The sequence below is a fragment of the Microcebus murinus genome, chromosome 6 (genome assembly GCF_040939455.1).
Source record: "Microcebus murinus isolate Inina chromosome 6, M.murinus_Inina_mat1.0, whole genome shotgun sequence".
Classification (NCBI taxonomy): domain Eukaryota; kingdom Metazoa; phylum Chordata; class Mammalia; order Primates; family Cheirogaleidae; genus Microcebus; species Microcebus murinus.
This window is the reverse complement of record NC_134109.1, coordinates 96874009-96891797: the sequence shown is the minus strand read 5'-3', so window position 1 is coordinate 96891797 and position 17789 is coordinate 96874009. Positions and strand designations below refer to the sequence as shown.

At 41.1% G+C, this 17789-nt stretch overlaps 1 protein-coding gene across 2 annotated transcripts in view; it reads left to right on the top strand.

The window, feature by feature from the left end:
• The window catches only part of RORA (RAR related orphan receptor A), a 697613-nt gene that overhangs the window by 602683 nt on the left and 77141 nt on the right, over window positions 1-17789 (top strand). The window contains exon 1 of one of the 2 annotated variants that reach the window (XM_012782993.3): window positions 79-266. The exons of the other annotated variant lie outside the window; for it this stretch is intronic. Within the exon in view, the coding sequence (XP_012638447.1) occupies window positions 236-266 (31 nt within the window). The 5' untranslated portion in view covers window positions 79-235. Of the gene's footprint in view, window positions 1-78; window positions 267-17789 lie in introns of those variants that run through there. 2 annotated transcript variants of the gene reach the window in all.

The following is a 17789-nucleotide window of genomic DNA, read 5'->3' as shown; positions in this document are numbered from 1 at the left end:
CCTCCCGCCTCCCGCCTCCCGCCCGGGGAGGAAGCGGAGGGGCGCGGTGTAAACAGAGCGGCGGCCGTGATGTCAGCCGGTCACATGGAGCCTCTTATGGCTCGGGATGGCTCTCGGCGGGCGGGCAGCTGCGGCAGCTGCTGCTGTGGCTCGGGCGGCGGCGGCGCGGCGGCGGCAGAGGGGGCTCCGGGGTCGGACCATCCGCTCTCCCTGCGCTCTCCGCACCGCGGCTTAAATGATGTATTTTGTGATCGCAGCGATGAAAGGTGAGCCCGGGCGCCCCGCCGGGGCCGGGTGGGCTGGCTGCTCCGGGGGGGCGGGGAGGAGGGCGCGCAGGGGGAGGGGTGGGCGCGCCTGCCCGAGCGCACGTACTGCTCCCGGCTCGCTGCGAGGGCCCGCCGGGGCCTGCTGGGCCACCGCGGCGGCGCCACCTGAGCCCGGCCCTCCGATCGGCCTGTCTCCTATTAGGGGCAGAGGCGCACAGGCTGGATCCCCTCTTCCGCCCCTTCCGGCTCCTGTCAGTCGCCTGGGTCCTCCTGGCACCCGGCAGGGCTCCCTAAAGAAAGTTTTCCGGGAGTCGCTGCGCTTCGGGAATGGAGGGGGAGGATCTGGGGAGCTCGGAGGAAGCCGGGGCCGCCCGCGGCCGGTCCCTGGGGCCCGCGGCCGGGACAGCTCCGGCCTAGGTGGGGGAGGCGCCGTGGCCGGGCCGGGCCGGGCAGTGCGTGCGCGCGGTCGCGGTGTCATCCCCGGAGACTGGTCAGCGCCCCAGGCCTTGCGCCCTGCCCCCCTGGCGGCCCGGCGGCCCCTAGCGCCCGAGCGGCCGCCCGCCGGGGAAGTGCGGCAGGTCCCCGCCGCGTCCCGCCGCGGCCGCCTCGGAAAGCGCGCGGGCCGGGGCCAGACGGGCGCCTGGAGCGCGCCCAGGACCCTCGCTCGGCGCAGCGCACTCCCGCTGGGTACTTGGGCTTGCGGATGGATGTGGGGAGGCAACTTGTCAGCTGACAGGACTCGTGGGCAGAGGTGGAGGTTAGACCGTGGTGAGGGCCGACGGGGACGGGCCGGTGGCGGCCAAGCCTCCCCGCCCGGCCTGCCGCCGCGATCAGGACCCCGGGCCGGTGGCGGGATGGCAGGGGGCACCGGTCGGAGGTGGGGACTGGCTCGAGGTCCTCTCAGGTCAGGAGGAAAGAAACCCGGCAAGTCAGGGAAGTTTCTCCTGGCAAAGCCAAAGTTTGGAGGTGTGCAGGAAGTCGCCTGTGCCGCCCGGAGGAACCAAGACTCGCTCCCGCGACTATTGCAAACAGCCCCGGAGAAGCTCAGCCCGCAGCGCGCTGCCCGCCTCTGCGCCTGCAGGTCCCTCCCGGCGGATAATCTGCCCGCGCGGCTTCGCAGGCCCGGCCGCCGGCTGGGGGATTTAGAGCCCATCTGTTTGTGGCCGCCGCGGCCCCCCTAACGCGCAGCAGTTGTGCAGACCCAGACTGTCCTGCGGGCTCTGCCCACACGTGCGGGCGCCCAGCGCTGGTTAAACGTTTGCTAGGTTGGGGTTTTGTTGCAATCCAGAATGAAGGACACCAGTTCGGTATCTGTGCTGGGTTTACTTTCGGATCACCGAGCTTTGCCTTTCTTCACTAGAGATTGGGTAGCATCTCTTTTATTAATTATTAACAGGCCGAAACGTACTGGACGCTAAGATGAGCTGCTTGAGATGAAATCTTTCTATATACAATGTGCCCAACAGCAGATTTTCTGTCTTTTCCCCTGTGGCTTGCGGGGAAATGGGGTTTAATCATTTTTAGAATATGCAGCTGATGTAGTAAAAGAAAGGAAATCTCCCCGTGATCCATGCTCTTAAGCACTTAAAATCATTTGGGAAGAAAAATACGTAAAGGTGTCTTACCGACTTCTTATGTAAAACAAATCTATTTCTCTTCCCCTCTCCCCTCAAAAAACTTTTGTGCTATTCCTGCATTTCATTAACCCCGTAAGTATAAAACGACTCAAATAGTTTTTCTAGTCAACATGTTTCCTTCCATTTTTCCTTTAAATTATGAAATAGATTTTGCTATTTGGGAGGCGTCAATGTCAGTCTTTATCCATTTTGTTTAGTATAATTTGCGTTGACTGGGGAAAAGGTGAGAGGCTGAGACATTTTAAATTGCTTTTTCCCAAACTAAGCACAGTAACCACCAAACAATAAGGAAAATACATTTTAATATCTTAATTTAATTTTGATGTTTCCTAGTACATAGGCTTTTGCTTTTGTAGTTCTACAAAGTGAATTTCCATACTATCCCTTACTAATAGAATAATGAGAATCACACACACTACCCCCCTCCCAAAAGCTCCAGCCCACACATTTGTCTTGGAGTGACCTCTGGCTGCCATAAAATAATAGATTCATAGTATTGTGCTTTGAGAAAAGTAGCTCAGAAGTACTGGCAATGCAATTTTTCTATAAGCTCAGCTGAGAGACAGAGAGAGAGACAGAGAGAAGGGAGAGGGAGAGAATGTATCTGGACAATTATAATATTTCATTCCCAATATCGTAACATCCTGTGTTTTAATGGGATTATCTTGCTTTGGTACAAATTAAAGCTGAAGAAAAATAGTTTGTGGGAAAATGAGGAATGCACTAAATGTTTCCATATCAGATTTAAGGGGGAAAAAAAACTGGCCCAAAATCATATTAAATACTTCCCTGTTGCCTCTCAGTTTTAATAGTTAAATTGGTTCCATATGTAAGAGAGTTTGTATAATTAGATTTTTCATGCAAAACAGACACACTCTTTACAATATAGCTTTTTGGTATGTGGATGCATGTGGACAAGGGAGGAGAGAACAAGCGACCATAAAAGAGAAACATTCTCTTTGTTGGCTGATTTACTTATGTTTTTTAAACATCATTAAATCAGGCCCTTTGAACTCACCAAAGAAGAAAATCTTCCCTCTGTGTTAGTTGTCAAATAAGTCCAGGCTTAAAGTAGTTTCCTGATTAGATGTAATAAATCTGCATTTGAGCAACTTTCGTCTCATCCTTCAGTTTTGTTTGTGTTTAATTAACAACAAAATTCCAGTACCATTTGGACTGCTTCTTGGCAAATTGGAGAAGGCCGGTGATAACGTTTATAATCAGGGGAGCACTTGTTCTGCTCATCATAAAAGTGCCTTGGCCAAATGTCACGCGGCAGCCAAGTGCTGAGAGGAAATGCAAGAGCTTCATCAGTTTCAGTAGATTATATACCCCTTTGCTTCCTATGAGTACTCAGCCTACGTTCATGTAAATGAAGTTATGAGAGCACAGGGAGGCTTAAAGGGAATTTCTGTCCCATAATAGATTCTTCCTCCAGCCCGATTCATGTGCCTTACCACTTTGAAAATACTGTATACAGTGGTGGTTAGCAGTATGTCCAACACGAATAAATGTGATTTTATAGTCTTGAAAAATTTGGTCCTTTTTTTTTTTTTTTTTTTTTTAACCACATGAAAATTGAATTCAATTCCTGGTCTCCTTTTAAGTACCATTTTTCTGGTATCCCTTAGCTGGAATTTTTGTCCCACTTTTGTGACCTGCAAGGGGAAGGATTGGGAGAGGGTGATGGCTGGATCTTGAAAAGAGAAAATCCAGTGGATTCCACTACTGAGCATAGTGCTCATCTGGCAAGAAGGAGTCAGTCCTTTTAAAGACAAAGAGGATTTCAGAATGCATTTTTTCCTGGGAGGAGGGGGGGAGCTCGGACCCTCCGAGAAGTAGAGAGTATTTTAAAAGCACCCTTTTCGTGGGCAGCCACTTGATTTTATATCTTTCAATCACATCACTTGAAATGCAAAGCAACATCGTGCTCAAGTAAACTACTTTGCCCTCGATTTGAATTGAGAACCATATAATTTCTTTAATGCTACCCAGTTATGAAATAATATTTCTATTTAGAGATAGTCCTTTCAAAATATGTAGAGTATGTGATTTAAACCTTAGTTCTTTAATATCTAGTAGATATGCTTGTAAATATATTAATAGTTCTCACTAGACTCCTTTTTCTCCCATCTTTCACTCCTAGCCAAGTGAATCACAATAAAAATGGTTGAGATCAGCAAGTAGATAATTGCAAAGCACCTGCAATAGCATCGAGCCACTTTGTAATTTGCTCTAGGCTGCCTAAGAAAATAATATTTACAAATGGCCATTTACTGGGAGAAAAAGCTACTGGATGAATGGATAGATTGGAAGAGGTAGATATGGAGTTAAGTTTTCTTAAAACTCTCTTATTTTAGAGATCAATACAACCCCTTGTACTGACCAAATCTTCTAAAAATACTTTGTCATAGAAATGTTTTCTGCATACATTTTAAATATTTATCATGTTCATTAGTAAGAAATCCAGGCTGTCTTAATCTATATATTTCGTATTTAGTAATTTTAAAAACCATAATTAGACACTCAGAGTCAGCAGCTATACCGTTTTTATGTTTCTCTTCTTAAAACAATTTTTTATGGAGAGATCTACCAGTGACAAGTCAGGTGTCATTTGATAGCATCTCAAATACCATGTATTGACCCTCTGAGAAATGATTTACAAGTTCCCTCTCCCCGATATAGCTATGCCCGCCACTAAGGATACCTCCCTTCCAAGCCAGCCTTTTGACTCATGGACTGAGAGATTCATGGTCAGGGCTTTTTGTATCTGTCAGTATTGTATGTCACATGATAGAACACGCTTTTTTGGTAAATTGTCAGAGTGCTATGGCCAGAGATAAGTGACCTAAGTAGTCAAATAATTTAGCCAATGGGAAAAATGCAAGAAAGTAGCTGAAATCTTTTGTTTCAGGATTTTCTTTTGGAAGTGAAATTTGTAAGCCCTCATCATATTTTAAGGAAATAATATAACTTTAAAGTCTTTGCTCCCGTGGGTATAAAAAAGTAACATCAAGTTTATTCCTTAGGTTTGCCAGTGATTTCATTTTTTGCTTTTAATTTTATTGCTCCTGAATTTTACTAGGCATTTCATAAATAGGGAAATGATGGTAATCTATATTTTGTGCTTTATGGTTTACAGTCTTATCTCATTTAATCCTCCTTAGAAAGTCACTAATAGTGTCATGTTTTTTCACTGAAGAAACTGAGGCTCACAGAGGTTATGTATTGTGGCCAGCCTCTTCCAACTGATACATAGTGAAGCACAGACTGGAACCCTAATTTCTACCTTCATGCTTCCCCTGGAGGAAGCTATGAAAATGTCCTGGATATAACTTTGTCTCTAGTTAGTGGAAATTATAACTCTGGCATTTGTAAGGGAAAAAAATAGATCCAATTATGTAATGCTTTGCTGAGCCTAATATCTTTAAATTACTATTTAATAAAATCAATTTGGTACAAATGGGGTTATTCTTATTTGCTTATCATTAGCTCTCTTCATCCATGATTTTCATTAAGTCCGCTTGTTGTAAGAGGATCTGGGTGAAATGTAAGCATTACTTTCCTAAAGAATACAGAACACCATGAAGTGGAGCTAACCTGTGTAACTGAACACCATTGTGATAGAACTGAGAGATTTATCTATATGTTCCATTTGTCCCTGGGCAAAGGGAGCATTCACAAATGCATCTTCCAATTTCTATATGCTTTTACGTAGCCGAAAGCTTATGTACCTTGTGCTCGTGAATACTGTCCTGTTTGTTTCCATGACAGCCAGGGAGAATGATTATAGATACACTCTTGAGAAATCTGTTGTCTTTTAGAAAATCACCTGGAATCTAAAAGTTTCCAAGTAGATCTTCAAAAGCTCATTTCTCATTTGGCAAAGTCTTACCTTTATAACTGCTGGATTGAGGTGTGTTTGAAAGCAAATTAGCATCATTTCATAGAGTCTCGGGGTAGAAGACACCTTAGAAGTCAATTAGATGAAATATCCCATTGGCGTTTGGGTCCTCTCCACAATATTCCTGCCAACTGGTTATGTGGTTAGGCTTGAACACCTCCAATGATGAGGAACTCACTATCTTTCAAGGTAGCTTATTTAATCTTGAATTAGAAAAATCTTAAATCAAGCATAAATCTCCTTTGTTCTTTTAATCCTTTAATTCTGATCCTTTCTTTTGGGGCTGTGCAGAACACATTTAATCTATCTTTCAAATGAAAGACAGTTAGTTATTTGAAGCATAACACACACACACACACACACACACACACACACACACATCTAATCTGTACACTCTGCTGTCCCTTCTCCAGTCCATTTTGCTCAAAATCCATGCTTTCACCTTCCCACAATCTTCGTCTGTTTCTTCTTCAAACACACTTCAGTTTGCCTGGAACCACTAGACATTTTCACGCCGAAAGTGGACCCCAAGTTCCAGTTGTGGTGTGATTGACTTGGCATTTAACCCACCACATAGTGAAGAGGAAGAAATGACTAAAAGATGAAAAACCTTCGTTTTAAACTGTTTAAGATGCGTAAAGCCAAGTTGTAACTTTGGCGCCTCTCATGACCAGTCTTTGTGATCTCGTTGTAATTTGTGGAAGTGGACTTTGGAACTGCTTAGGAATACTTTTAGTTCCATTGAAGCTGATGTTAAATATCCAGGAAAGTCAAAGGTATTCAGAAATAACTAAAGGAATATTGGAAGCATTTGAGATGTTGTTCTGCAGTGTGTCAGATCTGAGATAAGGCTGCCCTCTAGTGGTTGCTCGCTCGGGGACGGCTAAAGCTGTGATGGTGCCAATGAATTTCCCATCAGGCTAGTGGGGAAGGTCAAAGGTTGAATTATTTTCTGAAGTGCAACGGGACATTCTACCTTAGATTCAACAGTATAATTCGCTGTTTTACATAGTTATCAGAAATGTAACTGTAAGGGACATAATGAATTTTAAAAGTTTGCTTGGAAGGAAGTAAGGGAAGGTTGTTTTTTTTTTTTTTTGCAAACTTAATGATAGATTAAAGCTGATTTATAAAATTCTGTTTGACTGTATATTAAATTTAAGTGAGATTTGGCTTGTGAGTAAACAATTATTATGACCTTTATGGTAATCTTTGTAATTTTTTTTTAAAGTTTCAACCTCAATTCTCTTTCTCTACCCCTTGAATATTTTTTTAAAAAAAGAGTTTGTCATTTGGTCAGCTAAATTCAGCCTTTTCTCTTTTTAAATCTAGAGCTTTTCTTTTTCAAAAATGATAAATGTTTAGAAATAAGTAAACTACTGTCGTTTCTCTTGGTAATAAAATAATTTTAAACATGGATACAAAAACTATTAACCCCTTGGTTTCTAAAGACTTGTGGTTAGATCATTTGGTTCATTGAATATATACAGTTTGCCTAAAAAATAAGATATAGTTACATACGTTTTTAGAACATAAAAGAGTTTATGCTTTAAAATACTACGTGAAATAGAGATAAGTGTTTGTTTGCATAATTTTTAGGACAAATAGATAATAGAAGTAAATTGTGGGTTCAGTTTTGGTGGGTCCAGTTTCACATTCGGTATCAAATGTGAAATGATCAAAACAGCCTGATCCCTGTGTTGGAACCAGAGGATTAAATATAGATATTCCTATTTGCTTAAATATCATTTGTCCCTGATGCGACACAGAGGTATAAGAATGCATGTTTATGTGAATTTTGCACCGCTCAAGAAGTCAAAGCTTCAAATCTGAGCTATAATAATCAGGGTAATAATAATGCCAGATAATCACCAGGATTTTAAAGGATAACAGTGCTCACTTGTTCCTATGAGAAAGATGAAATTGCATTGTTTCATGAAAAACAAGGAAAATAAAAAGCAAGGAAAACCTGCTGTTTGAAGCTTTCCATCATAGAAATACGGTAGTAGTTCAGAAAATGAAGACTTTTGGTTAAGTTTCACATCAGTTATTGAAGCCAACTGTTTTTTCAACCCGCACCACCCAGAAGTGTAATTCTTTTACCACATGAGAAGTATTCTCTTTTTCACAGAAGGTTATTTTCATTTTTCAGTTGTTGGGAGTTCCTCCCCCCCCCCAACTTCTTTTTATTTGTTTATCTCACTTCAAATCTTCTGTAGAACACTGGGTAAAAATAAGTAAACAAATTTGTTTTAGCAAATACTTAAGTGCCTATTGTGTGGAAGATAATTCAGGTGCCACCTTTGTGCCTTCCTAACAGACCTGAGACACCTTCCTCCCAAATACCTTAAGCCATGAATCCCAGTGTTTAAAAAATGCATTGAGAAATTGGCAACCACAGTTAACCACAGAAGGCTGCCTTATAACTACTAGGCTTATAGGTTTGTAATTCCTATGAGCTACGTGCCATTTGAAATGAAGGAGATTTTGTGACATGCAAAACAATCCAACGAAATGTTAATATAATTGGATACGGTCAACCTCTATACTTAGTGTGAATGTGGTTGCTTACAAATAAGCCGTGAGTTAGCTCTAAAACCTGTCTAAAACAGTGGTTCTGAAACTGGAGAGTATATCCCGTAATCCAGGGAGTCTGTTAAAAGGCAGATTCCCTGGTCCTGCCCAGAGAGAGTCTGATTCTATCAATCTGTTCTCTCAGTGAGGCCCAGGAAGGCATATATTTAAAAAGCATAGGCCAAGTGTGGTGGCTTACACCTGTAATCCCAGCACTTTGGGAGGCCAAAACAAGTGGATCACTGAAGCCCAGGAGTTCAAGACCAACCTGGGTAAAATAGCAAGACCTTATCTCTACAACAAATAAGAAATATTAGCTGGGAGTGATAGTGCATGCTTGTAAAAGCGCTTCTCTTGATAGCGAGGCTCAAATGGGTTTGGGAATCACTGCTGTTGTCCAACCTTCTCCTCTTACTAATGAGGACAGTGAAGCTCAGAAAGGTAAATAATATCAGGGTGATCATACATTTCCCTTTAGTCCACTGAAATCTGCTTTTAGAACATAAGAACTGCCCAACACGAGCAATTTCTGCCATTATTTAAATATTATTAAAACTCCTGAGTTATTTTTCTGGTTACTTTGGCCTTGCTATCAACCAGCATGTAGGAGGAAGTAGGCAGACTTTATTCCAAATCTCTTACCCCCAATGTCCCCAACAGGAGAGGACCCTGAGGTTGTTTTGGTGCTGGAGGTGCCTGTGATACTTTACAAACACTATATTCCCTCTCACCTTGTCTGGGAGCTCTGGCCTCTGCATGGGACGTAGACACAATGCGTTCTAGCCCTCAGTGTGTGCAGGTGCTGGGTCTTGCCAATATTGTCACCACTCGTGGGGACAGGCTGGAGATTCTACTGCAGGAGTCAAGGCCAACTCCAGTGGAAACAGTGGTGAATTTTCTATGTTGCCTTTTACAGCAACAAAGTAAAGGTTTCGGTGCCCTGCAGGCTCCTCAATGCTTCCTATTCAGAGGGCCTTTCTCAGTCGCTGAGCGCCTGGTGTGTGTGTCTCTGCCAGTGTCCATTGCCTGGAGGAGGAGTCCAGACAAGGTAAACTGCTGCCTTCAAGCAGCTTAGATTCTAGTCTGGTGGAACAGATAAAAGTAGAACTGCTCTGGCTGGAGAGGAGGAGAGCAACCTGCCCACTTCCACACTACAACACCAGCTTTGGAAACACCTCCTTTGGAAAATGCTGGAACACCTTTGGAACACCTCCTTTGGAAAATGCTGATGGCAAGATCCCACTATTGTGGCAGATGTGATGCAGGGGGGCTGTGGGGACAGCGGTGATCATGGCAGACCCTGGTGTCTGCAAGTGTACATTCAGGTGGGGAGAGAGAAACAACACCTAAGTAAGCATATAAATGAACTAGGTAAATACAGATAGTTGACAATAGCTAGGCCAATGTAAAAATAGTACAATAACTTAGAAATGCTTTATGGCCTCATGGATAGACACCAGGGAATGGAATCAAAGAAACATTTCCAACTGGTGGTGAACATTCTGCAGTAGGCCCAGAAGAGATCTTAGAGGTCATCTGTCCCCAGCCCTGTCTGCATGTTAGTCTATCTAGACAGCTATTTAAAATTCGTAAGCAAAATACGTAAGCCCAGGCTTGGCTCCTAGAGATTCTGGTTTTATTGGCCCAAGGTGAAGCCAAGTACTAGTCATTTTTTTTTTTTAAGCTACTCAGTTAATTCTAGTTGAGGAGTCTCATGTAGAGGCTGACTTTATACGTGAGTCACCTGGTCCCCAGTGCAGCGAAACAGTGTTGGGTAGCGGAAACTCTTCTATATAAGGGTGGGAGAGGATGAAGATATGCATTCCTGTCCCAGATCCATGATGCGATAATCGTCAAGTCACGCCAATTGCTCACTTTCCCCATTTCTAAAATTAGAGCCATCAAGATTTTTTCCAGCTCTAGCAATCTATGAAAATGTTTCTGTTAACACGGAACAATGGTCTGGTTTCTTGTTTGAGGCTTAGTAGAGGCAAACTAATGCCTCTTGGGTTCCTTATTCCCAGTCTCTACCCTTAATTGCTATAGGTGCTTCAAGCAGCTAATCAGTTCCTTTGGAAGTAAAAATTTAAGGCAGAAAGAAGTAATTACTTCATGCCGACTACTTAAGTAAATTTAAGAACAAGCAAGCTTTCATTAATATTAATAATAAATATGCCCAGACTTAGTTCTGGTAAATTACAGTCATACCTTATTTATCAAATTCTAGCCCAAAGCTTTTTCCATTTTTGATGGTTGATTTAAAACTGAGGGGCAGAGACAGTTGTTTAAAAATGGAAACCCCGGAACAGCCTTAACCATTGCACACCACAGCAATTTCGTTCCTTACCAAAAATTCCAGGCCAGAAACCCAAAGAAATTGAGTCACTCCCAATGTATTGTTTGCAGTTTATTAGCAAGCAGAAGCAGAGTATCTCCTATGTTGCCAACTCATATGAAATAATAATAATAATAACAGAACTAAACTCTCCCATGAAAAAAATATCATTTTACTTCCCTATTTGAGACCTGGTATCCCTAAGAACTTGGGTTTCATTGAAACATTTATTCAGAAAGATAGCTGCTTGTTATAAACCAGGGTGGTGTGATGTTAGCACCTTAAGTTTATTTCCTTTTTGTGTGGAATTTCCCAGTGGGGTTTGATAATATTCAGCAGTTTCAGAAGTGATAAAGGAGTTTGAAAAGAAAATCTGATGGGAGCTAGTGAATGAAATTAGAGCCAGATCTTTTTCAACAGAGGTCTTCAAAGATTTGAAAATTGCCTATCTTGCCTGAATATATTTAAGAAATTGTACATGCATTGTATTCACATCCACATTTGCCTTAGACCTAAGTTATGAAAAATCATCTTCCTTTAACTGAAGTCACATCCATAATAGCGAGCAACTTCTGAGAGTGATATTGTTTAACAAAACAATTGGTTTGATAGAAATCTATTTCAAAAGCAGTGTTTCTACCACAAGCAAAATCCTGTAGAACAGAAGTGTTTTGTTTCCACCATTGCAGAGAAACAAAGTTGTTTAAGATGAGTTAAGATGTCTCAGAGTTTTGGCAGACTTTCTAAATCCCCTGCTGCTGTTGCCTTCAGAATCCCTTTTGAAGTGGCTTGGAAGTTTCTATGTAATTTCAGTTGGCTGCTTAGGGAAAATATTGGCTAAACTACTCATTTTGACTGTTAAGATGGATTGAGCATTTTCAGAATGTTTTCATTTGCTAGAAATATGTTTTGCACTCAGGCTTCTCTTGTTGAAGAAGGTTGGTTACCAGCCATCTGATGATGCCTCGGGGGTGTTTACAGAAAATGTGGGTGCCTGTAGTTATATTTGAGCACAGCCCTCCCCCAACAAAGATAGTGTGGTGATCAGCAGGAATGTGAAAACATGTATTTAAGGATTGATGCTTGTAAAAGAGGTGCCGTAAAGAAACATGGTTGTTCAGATGTGAGAAATGACTGACAGCTCTCCTTGTAGGCATGCTAGTAACAATAAAGTCTAGAAGTTCAACATCAAAGCGATCACAGCTTACTCCACCAGTGACTTGCACATCAAAGAGGGAGCACAAGACAAAGGAAGTGCACTGAGGTATATTTCTGCCTCATAGCCAGATCCTGGGGGGTAGGGGGGGCGGCTCCCAGAACTCCTTTCATGAATGCATAGTGATTTTTTGCAGATCAGCCGTCTTCGTTTCATAAATGACCGGGAATATAAAAGCAGGGCAAATGAGCATTTGTAATTGTTCCCCATCACTTTAAGTTTGGTTAGGAAAGATTCATCACAGGAGAGATTGGTCTCTCTGGTTTCCTTGAGTAGTGAATTCTGTACCAGTGTGGGTAGCTCTGACTTTACCTAATATATATAGTACAGGGAATTATTCACAAAATAAGAGTGTACAAATTGGATACATTTCAAGTTGGTTATTTGGAACGATGCTTGAGAACATAAAACTGGACCTAAGTTGGTGGAGTTATGCGTTTGTTTTTGCTCTTGTTTTTTAACTTAAAAAAAAAAAAAATCTCATGGGTGGATTTTTGCTGAATCAGGTGTGCATTACTTAACAGGTGTGTGTGTGTGTGATAATGAAATTAGACCGGTTAAACCAGCTCCTAATTAATCATCAGATCTATGCCTCAGTTCTCTAACTCAAATAGTGTGTGTGCTCCAAAATGCCAAAAGTAGAACAGAAGAGCCTGGATTTGATTCCCCCACCCCTTGATATTAAATTCAAAATAAAATTAACCATGCAAGTATTATGGGTGGCTTGAAATAATGTGCTTTTCTTATGCTTGCCTTTGAAATATGAAATTCTTTTATAGTTCATCTTCAGTAATTTACTCATTTTTAAATGCTATTGAAAAATAGTAGTGCTCTGTGTAGTCATTAATAAATACAAAGCAGCTTTCTCAAGGCTCTAGGGAGACCTAATAAACACAACTGTGTTACTAATTGATGTATACTGAGCTGACAAAAGTAGTGCATCGGTAAACAGAAGTTAGAAAGCAAGAAGTTAAAGAACTATAGGGGATTATGTAGACATCAAGGGTTGGAAATTATAATAAGGCCTCTTTAGGGGAGCATTAATTTGCATGTGGCTGAATTAGGACAACCAATTATTTCTGAGGACACTACCAAGAGCTGATCCGAAATTCCCCCCAAAGTGAAAGGTTTGGGAGGGTTGGGGTTGTTGGGTGGGATGGAGGGGGAACTGAGCATGTCATATTTCCTATAATCATGATAGTTTGATAGTTTTCTCAATAGCATGTTAGAGTGTTAGAGTAGCTTTCTTTGTTAGGGAGAAAAATGCTGATGAAATCAAGAGCACTGCAATGCTTTGTTCTATACACACAATTTATGTTGAGCTACCACAATGAATTTTTTTTTTTTTTTAAGCAGGGAGGGCAGGAGAGTGGAGACAGAAATAAACCTTTTAAATCTTCTTTACATGAACTCCACAAGGACAAGAGCATTGAGCAGATTAGAGTGTTTGGATTTGTACTTACTATCCCCTACAGCAGTGGCCTTCAACTTGCGATCCCGGGACTCCTAGGGGTCCCCAAGGCCTTCTCAGAGCCTCCAAGAGATAAAACCCAGTTGCACAATAATACTAAGTCATTATTCACCCTTTTTACTATTAATATATTGACCATTTACATTATTGCTACAAATCATTGGTGGGTAAATCTGCTGGTAATTTAGCGGGAATCAGGATAGTGACAGCACCCTGTAGTAGCAGTCGTGGTATTCTTCATTTCTGTGCACTCGCTGTTAAAAAAAAAAAAAAATTACCAGTTTCATTTAAGGATGTATTTGATGAAGCAGAAAAAAATCATTGAGTTTATTAAATTTTCATCCTTGGGTACACGCCCTTTTAATACTCTTTATGACAAAATGGGAAGTATACATAGAGCCCTTCTGCTCCATATCAAAGTAGCAGCCTGTCTGTCTCCAAGGAAAAGGGCTTATGCTATTGTTTGAGTTAAGAGCCAAACTAGTTGCTTTTTGAATGGGATGCCATTTTACTTAATAGAATGACTAAACGCCGTTATTCAGTTCTGAGTGTGTTTCATATATTTTCTCAAAAATGAACTAAACGAGTCTGTCATTTCAAGAAAAAACAGTTGACAGTATTTATTGCCAATAAATTCAGTCTTTCAGACAAAAATTAGAATTTTGGAAAACTTATAATCAACCCCCCATGAATTTGACGGCTTCCCAATACTTAAAAACTTTTCCTGATCATATGGGTACTGATATTAATCAGTGTGATTTCTTAATATAATCACATAATGAATATATATATTTTCATTATATAATCTGATAACGAAATGTGTCAACAACTAAAAGAGGTACAAAGTTCAGTGAACCGGTAGTTTCCAAGTGACCAATGCATGATGCTAGAAAAACATACATGGGTAAAAGATCCATTCCAAGTATAAAATATGTATAAAGTATAAAATATGCCAATGTATTTGAATTTAACACAGTACAAAAAAATCACTGATATGGTTTCAGGTTCCCTATTCTAACTAACCTTTGAGAAACTCCCACTTTTTGACTTTTGGTGTAGTACCAAAGAAGAATATGCAAAATTATCTGAAAAGACTATTAAAATACTCCTCCCTTTTCTAGCTACATATCTGTGTGAGACAGGATTTTCTTCACATGCATCCACCAGTAAACATAACAGACTGAATGCAGAGCCAGACATGAGAATCTACTTGTCTTCTATTGACCCAGACATAAAAAGATTTGCAAATATGTGAAATAATAGCATCCTTCATACCAACTTTTTGTTTTGGAAAATATACTTACTTTTCATATGTTAAAATGTAATGGGTTTATTGCTGTATTTTAAAATGAATTATAAGTAAATGTTTTTAAATATTCCCAGCTTTAACTTCTAATATGGTAATTGTGGATATATAACCCACATAAACAAAAGCCCTTTGGGGCTTTTAGGAGTGTAATGGGATACAGAGACCAAAAGGTTTGAGAGCTGCTGCTCTGCACTTTAGGAGACATAGAAAATTCTGTAACAAAGCAAAAGGTGACAATAGAAGGGGTTTTAAATTCAGACAGATTTACTAGATCAGCCATAAATCATATATTAAACAAAGCACTTTTAAATGTGAATTGAAGAACACATATTCTAACCCTCATTTTTTTTTATAATATCTTCATCTTTAATGGCAGCGAAAGACCAGAGTCGTTGCTGATGCTCTATTTTCAGAGATTTTGTTGTTCTCTTTATTAATATATCAGAGATATGGGCATAAAATTGTAGTTTATGGAAGCTTTATAATTTATCTTTAATCATCTGCAAGCTACATTAGCAAATATAGTACTGATAAATTACTGCTCTTTTTCTTTTGCTTTGAACTTGCATGGAGGAAGAAAATCGTATACAGCTAGTACCACTTCCAGAGCTAACCCACCTCCTGGTAGATGTGAGACTTTTGCCACTGATGTGGGTGCTTTGGAGAATTTTATTGTGGTGTGCAGTGATGGAAAGCCTTCACAGGTGCTGCTATCATACTCGTGATGGACACCCTAAGACAAGGGATATCGTTTACCCTCCTCCCTCAGACCTTTTTCTCCAACAGGGAAGATTCAGCACCACCTAGGGTGTGACATGGAGGCTGAGCCCTCCACTAACTTCAGATGCGCTTGGCAGAACCAGTTCCATTATACTAATTAAATGTTTGAAAGCCCAACCTTCCCTGAAATTTCTGGTGAAAAATAACGTGCACTTGGAAAGCAATGCCCAGATACTTGTCCTTAATTTTTATAATCACTTTGTTGGCATCCAACGTATAGACATTTACATCGCCCTTTGCGACTGGGCCATCTGCCTCTTAGTTATTATTATCAAGTAGGTGACACGCAGGTCTTGCATTCCATTTGGTTCCCTATCAAAAGGCTGTCAGCTGAGTGGGAGCAAATGTGTTTGGGCACATTCTGCATTTCCAGGGTCTTGCTCCTGACTCATAACTCAGAGAGGAGTTGGTGCCCCTAGAGCCAGATCAGTCTCAAAGTACTGGGATACCTTGCTCTCAGCGTGGTTTCATCAGCCAATTAAAGGTAGAGACGGAAGCACACTCACTGTAAAAACAGAGGTTGTGCAATGGCCCACGAGAAAAAACTCCTCTTTCCGTCTGTGGAGCTTCTGAAAATAAGGAGGGCTGAAGAGAATGAGATTGCCCAGTTTCAAAACAACTCCCAGGGACAGCGTGGGGGAAGGGAGGAGGTGAAAAGGAAAGCAAAGACAGCCATCCTCTGATTTTGGAAAGGCTGTTAGGAAGGTGCAGCTGAGGAAGCCCTGGCTTTTTAAGGGGTGAAAGAAATAACCATGTGCCCACTCATGGTTAAAAAGATAACAAACCTTTTTTTAACTTTCCAATTCGGAAAATCAAATTCCAAGATAATTATCCTCTTTGAAGTAAAATGGCTCACTTTTAGGCATTGTATTTTATTAAATTTCTAGCATATTCTGGCAAACTGAACTTAAAATAATAAATTTTATATGCTAAGTTTTTGCGTTATTCAGTGGGGTTTTTTGTTGTTTTTTGGGGGGTTTTTTTGAGACAGAGTCTCGCTTTGTTGCCTAGGCTAGAGTGAGTGCCGTGGCGTCAGCCTAGCTCACAGCAACCTCAGACTCCTGGGCTCAAGTGATCCTCCTGCCTCAGCCTCCCAAATAGCTGGGACTACAGGCATGTGCCACCATGCCAGGCTAATTTTTTCTATATATATTAGTTGGCCAATTAATTTCTTTCTATTTATAGTAGAGACGGGGACTCGCTCTTGCTCAGGCTTGTTTCGAACTCCTGACCTCGAGCAGTCAGCCCGCCTCGGCCTCCCAGAGAGCTAGAATTACAGGCGTGAGCCACCGCGTCCGGCCTATTCAGTGGTTTTGACCCAGGCATAGAAAACTATTGAAAAAAACCAAAGAGCATTTTTTTGTTGTTGTTGTTCTGGGAGTGTTCACTCTGGGAAAATTCATCAAGAATACATCTATGATTTGTGCTTCTGTGTGCATGTTACACTTCAATAAAAAGCTTACTAGAAGGTGGGAGCATTCTAGTAATTTTTTTGTAAATAATATACTCTCAGCACTGAAAATATTCTCTAGACTAGACTTTGGAATTTTTCACCCTGTCACGTAACAAACATTTTGTTGATTCTTAGTTCATTTAACAAAGGTATAATACATTGAATCTACTGCCTTACAGTGGGGGAACCTAAGGCATTTATATGTTAATACTTCAAGGATATGTACAAAGTCGTAACTCATGAAGACACAATATGAACTTTGAAGAGGGTTTTTTTTTTCTTTAAATCATTGGCTTTTGAATGACCTGCAGGGTAGTTGGGAAGGAAAAAGTGAATCAGAAGATGTGATGGTGGTGTTATAGGAACAGGAAGGTCTTCCAAGACTTAATGTCTTCTGTGCACTTTCTAGCTCTCTGCTGAAGGTTCTGGCCCTAGGTAAGGCTGGTTGTAGACAAACAAGGGAATGCTTCCAACCTTCATCATCTCCTCTTGCAGGGCTCTCAATGGTCTTCTGGCTTAGCTGAGGACAGAGGTGCTTCACCACCACATACAGATCAAGTAGTACATCTCTCCAGAGGTCCTCCTCTTCTCCTGCCTCTGATTCAGTGTTTTGGTCTTATGTCCCACTCTCTTCTGGGTCTTCCAGGTGACATGAGATAAATGAATGAGAAAGACCGTAAGACACTTGGCATAGGTAAAAGGCACGGTATGGAGATTAGATGAAGTCATTACCCTAGTTCAAACTTGTATATGTGATGTGTACCATTCACCATATGTACAAGACTATATAACCTCTAAACTCCAGTTTTATCATTTGTAAAATAAATATAATGGTAATATCTTT